The 5,517-nt window shown below is 39.9% G+C and overlaps 1 protein-coding gene across 1 annotated transcript in view; it reads right to left on the bottom strand.

Annotated features, from left to right (window-relative positions):
* Nucleotides 1-5,517, bottom strand: part of ptprfa (protein tyrosine phosphatase receptor type Fa) — a gene marked incomplete in the record, with an annotated part of 110,171 nt that overhangs the window by 4,184 nt on the left and 100,470 nt on the right. The window contains 2 exon segments of the mRNA XM_035652778.1: nt 2,049-2,334; nt 5,237-5,391. Coding sequence (XP_035508671.1) covers nt 2,049-2,334; nt 5,237-5,391 — 441 coding nt within the window.

The raw sequence follows: 5,517 nt of genomic DNA, 5'->3' as shown, positions 1-5,517 counted from the left end.
GGGGGGGGGGCTTGCTTTGCTGATGGGCCCTATTGTCCTTCTCTGTCAATTTGAGAAGTGTTTGTGAAAGAAATTTGCAATGAGTTGGGGATCAAAACCTAATTATGCTCTGTCAGGATTTACAGCCATCCTGCTTCCATGAACAAGCAGCAGTTGTGTCGTGCCCCCCAAAGATGGGGCTGGTTAAATCACTGTGATATCGCTGAGCAGTGGAGGACGGGGTGGTGCTGCAGTTCATCCCATGTAAAACCACCTAACCCAGTAGGACCTTATCTTCAGGCTGTCAGACATCCAGTTTGTCCCAGCACTCCTTCACTCTCCGTCTCCTTCAGCCTGTCATCTGAAGCTCAAAAGTTAGGCTGTCACAGCTCCTCCTCTAAGAAGGAGTTCATCTCTTTTACACAGGCTGAAGATGAAAATCCTTCCTCTTCCCTAGCTCCCACTGCATCATGTAGTTAAAGGGGCACTTCAGCCATTCAGTATTGCACTTCCATGTAGTTGACTTGTGAGACACATTACAGCCACCAACCAGTCAAGTTGCAGTTTAAATCCATGTCTGTCCAGTCTCGTATATGTTGTGAAAAATGGAAATTATCATTATCAGTGAATATACATTACACATGTACTTGATTACTATGTAGAGCTAGCTATACTAAATGTATTGCTTTTGGTTTCTCCTGAATTTTTTAGAATTAGGAGGAAGTGGAAGTGGAGATGGAAAGATGAAAGCCTGTACTGTGGTGTATGGTGTGTGTGAAATCTGGAATCAGCCAGTTCATTTTTACATTATGGCTAAAATCTGGTTTTAGGTGACCAGTTATGAAATATGGTCATTGATTCTTGAGCTATGGCCACCAAATTCTAATCAGTTCATCCTTGAGTCAAATTGGATGTTTGTGCCAAATTTGAAGATTCCCTCAAGACGCTCCTGAGATATCACGTTTAAAAGAACAGGAGGGACAGACAGATGGACAACCCAAAAACATAATGTCTCTGGCCACCACTGGCGCAAGTAGCTGCAGTATACCTGCATTATACTTTTCTTGACTTGTCAAACACAAGTGTAATTAATAACATGAACGATCAATTGCTGCGTTGCATTGCATTAACTGCTGCAATGGAGCATCATTAATGTTATTAGTACCACCTGTGCCTTTCCTGGTAAGACATATTAATCAAAATGTCTGCTATAAAAAAAGGCTCTTTAAATTAAATTCAACAGTGCTAATGCCAGCCAGGCTACCAGGAACAGGTTAGCAAGAGTTGATGGATCGTTTTGAGAGGGAGGAACTGTAAAACAGGTGATTTTCAGGTTCAAACACAGGCGTTTTTAGGTTTTCATAAGTTGTGCTAAGTTTTATTTTGTTTCTGGTGAGTTTGAATCAAGTGTGTTTTTTGTTATCGGCAAGGCTAAATTAATTTTGTCTATGGATTCTGGTGGCGATCAATAGCAATATTATGGCTGGTTCTGGTTAAACAAAAGCTCAATCTCCATAGTGATCCTTTCCATAACGTCGTCAGACACTTAAAAGAACAATCTGAGCCTGTCAATGGCAAAAATAACTTTTAGTAGATAGGCGTATTTGTCCTCAAGGATTAGCTTATGTTACATTGCAGCCCATTTTCCACATGTAACTTTAAACACCAATGTTTAAAGTTGGTGATTGTTTTTGGAACAGTGAAAGACCGTTTTGGTGAGTTTTATTTTTTTTTCTGTTGAGTCTGGTGTGTCACAGTGCTCATTTGTTTTGGTCTGAGAGGGTGGTGCTCTAGTGTGACATCTAGACTGAAAGTCGTATGCGGTACCTTTAACAAAAGAGGGAAAATTTGGTCACGGTCAAAATTGATTATGCTTTTACAATATCAGGTTTTAATTTACAACGCAATTTTTAACAACAGCCATTTGATTTCATAATACCTCGCTGCATCGCTAAGTCAGTCCAGCTAAACAAACACAGACCCGGTATGTGATTGGAGTGCTACTTTGACAAGACTGCTAGGCTGTACAAACTCCCCATTCAACTGAAAACAAACAACCAAAAACAAACCTTAAACTCCAGTTCCATGGCGGTGACAGTCTCTCCAAGAGGGATCTGGGTGAGCTTCTGAATGTGGGCGTACAGGTTTCGGGCGGGGACTTCTGTGTTGCCACACATTGCAGCTTCCAGCAGCGCCTCGTGGATGAACACATACTGATCTTCCGTCTGCACCATGTAGTTCCTCTGAGCTCGCATGCACGTCACATGACCGTAAATGTCTACTGACTTCTCGTGTTTCATCCTCTCCAGCATGGCTTCGATCACAATGAAGCAGCCAGTCCGGCCCACACCAGCACTGATAGAGCACAAAGAGGAAACATTGTTATTGTTTATTAGGATTTGTTGTTGCCTTGGCAATAACTAATATTTCTGGGGTCCATATTCAAGTAAAATACATATAGTAAACAATACAGTTACATCAAACCAAACATATACAAAACATTAAAACATTAAGAACAATTCCATCAATTGACATGTAAAGAACATAAATAAAGTAAAAGTACAACAAACAGTTCCAGTTAGATATTCATTAGTGTTTGGTTGGGCATAGCGTAATTGGACTCCTCCTCATTTGCCTTGTTTAATTACTGTGTGTATTTTCAGAAGAACAATATTTTGTTTCAAAGCTACTATATTCCTTAACAAAGTTAATGAAGTACATCTGAACCTGTCCTCAACTTTGAGCCATGTGAGATCAGCATGCATTTTATCTACATTTACACTTACTGAGCGGTGAAGTGCTGATTGTGCCGCTCTGTTCTGCACTAACTGAAGATTTTCTTGACCAGATAACTGAGCAGTAATCAATAGTGTCTTGTATTACCTGCAGGGTGCAACTTGGACTGAGAAATTGGGATCATCTTCTGATAACGGATACCCCTCTTCCCATTTTTGTAGATATTTTGTTTATGTGACTTTTCCAGGACAGCTGCTCAGTGTAACAGAGCCTTTGCAGTGAGCTAACATGCACAATAGCAGGACTCTATTTGGCCAGAATGTAACTGAACCTTAATCAGTATCATTGTGTAACAACACCTGTGTTTACCCTACTGTTTGTCAAAATGGCTGCTGTGAAAAAAGTCTATTGATTAATATAATTTTCATTCTCATCAAACCTTTCAACGACCCCTGGCATTCTGTATGACACAACAAAATGCATTGAATTGAAATCTTGGGAATTAGTTAAAGCAAACATACCACAGTCTTCTTACAAATGAAAAGCTGAATTCATAGAATTAAAAACATAAAAACACTTGTTCAGTATATAAATGCTGCTACGGCCTTACTTTTCTCTTCGTCTTGTACAACTAGTAGCTTCTGTTGGCTAATGTTAGTAAACTTTAGACAGATAGTGTCATTTTATTAGCCCAATATCACAGTGTGATTCAAGATTTAGATATTACTGTACAGTAAGTATTACAGTTATAATACATAAAGTCAGTTTGCTGACTTTGTGTGTTTAGACTGAGTGTAGGGAAAACTTTAGACAGGGATTGTATATAAATCAAAATATCAATGCAGTGAAGCAAGTGGACACAAAACATTGTTGTGTACATTGCTAGCTAGAAACAGCTAATGTCTGTATCCTAGTGCACATCGGATCAGATCATGTATTTGTCTACTGTGCTTATACATAGTCAAATTTATCTAACTTGGTTTCAACAAAGAACATTTTTACCATGCCAGACACTTTGCGACATGATCCGACTTCTCCACATAGGAAGTGATGGTAAGGTCTCTTAAACAGCAGGGAGGGAGCACTCTGTCTAGAGAAAACTGGACTGTACTTTTTAGATCTTTGCCTCTCTTGTTCCTTTGATGTGTTTGCTATAAAACTTGACATACCAGCAGGGCTGGTTGCTGTGTGCAATGCACAAATGACACTCAAAGGTTTCTGGGTGATATTTTGTTTTTGTTTGCCATAAAACAATTATAAACAGTTTAAGCAAAGTATGAGTATCTCTACATAATTGTAGGTAAAGTAAATATTATCTTTCCTTTGGTACCTCTAAGGCCTCAGTATGCTTCAAATGAACCAGGTACATATCATCTGACCATGTCTCAAGACAAATTAATGTCCACACTGGAAGGTGGGGTGAAAGCCTCCTCCTGGCTGCTCCCACTGTCTCTCTGATTTATCACTATAGGCTTACTCACTAGCAGTGCTAAAAAAAACAAATGTATTAACATTACTTGCTACTTTAAAAAAAGTAATGCATTAATTTACCGAATACCTCCCTGTAGAAAGTAATTTGGTACACTACTCATTACATTCCTTTCTGTTACTCCTAGGGTTGGGTATTGTTTTGTTTTTTTCCCTGATACCGGTGCTAACATGATATTGTAATAACTATCTGTATTAAAGCTGTACTGGTGCCTAAACACTACCTGAACTGACTTAAAAAAAAGAAGATGGTTAACAACATTAAAACACCAGATGCTTCACCCCTTTACACACATCTGTTTTAAACATTTGTTGCACCTCCCGCAAGGTACTGGAGTCCTTTCAAGTGTTGGATCCATGTAGAGACAGAACAGCTGTAATGTTAACTAGCGACAAGCAAAATGGGGCACCAATGCATTGTGATTCAGTCTGGTAGATACCGATCTTATAGGAACCGTGTCTATCATTAACGCAGGGTTGTATCTCATGAGCATGAGTCTCTCAAATTGATTGTGAAATTCCTCTTCGGAGTCAGCACAACACCTCCCTGGCTAAAGAACCTCTCCACGGGCGCTCCAGACATGACTCTGTGTTAAATTTCATGGATATTGTAGGGGAACGGTTCCAGATCTCCATCTCTGACCCCGACTTCAAATTCAGACTTCAGTGTCGTGGTTGAAGGAAGCTGTATCTTCCTCATTGAAAGCAAAGAAGTCACTCCACAGATTGTTGCTCAAATGTGTTTAAAAAGACACGTTTGATTGTCCTATTATGCAGATAATTGAAGAACTTGTGATTACTGAATTTAGGACAGAAGGTAATGCGATTACATTAATGTGTTACTTTGTAAAGCATTGTGTCTGTTGACTGGCACTGCAATAGTGTCAAGACCGGTCAGAGCAAGTTGCTACATTTTCCATCTGTGTCTCTTTTAGGTTATTAAACTGTATCCATTTTTCATGACAGTTCAGTTGTCAATGGGTAAGTTGTGTTATACTGGGTAACTCACTTTGCAATATAAGAGGTAGTTTACCTGCAGTGGACCACCATTGGTCCAGTGTCTGGAGGATTACAGGCCTTGACTCTGCGTAGAAAGGCTAGCGTTGGGGTGGGGTACTCAGGCACTCCGTGGTCAGGCCAGGCCATGAACTGGAACTGTCGAACCTCTCTCTTCTCACTCGAGCCATTCTGAGCACACAACATTTATAAAAAAGTAAGCAGGGAGACAGTGAGCCTAGTGGAGAGCGGTTATTTTATCTGAGCTGATCCAGCAGCATCTGTATACATCCTATGCCTTTGGTTGCATTGTTGGTA

The sequence above is a fragment of the Morone saxatilis genome, unplaced genomic scaffold (genome assembly GCF_004916995.1).
Source record: "Morone saxatilis isolate NCDOM2014 unplaced genomic scaffold, NCSU_SB_2.0 Contig12, whole genome shotgun sequence".
NCBI classification, from domain to species: domain Eukaryota; kingdom Metazoa; phylum Chordata; class Actinopteri; family Moronidae; genus Morone; species Morone saxatilis.
This window is presented reverse-complemented; position numbering and strand designations above follow the sequence as displayed.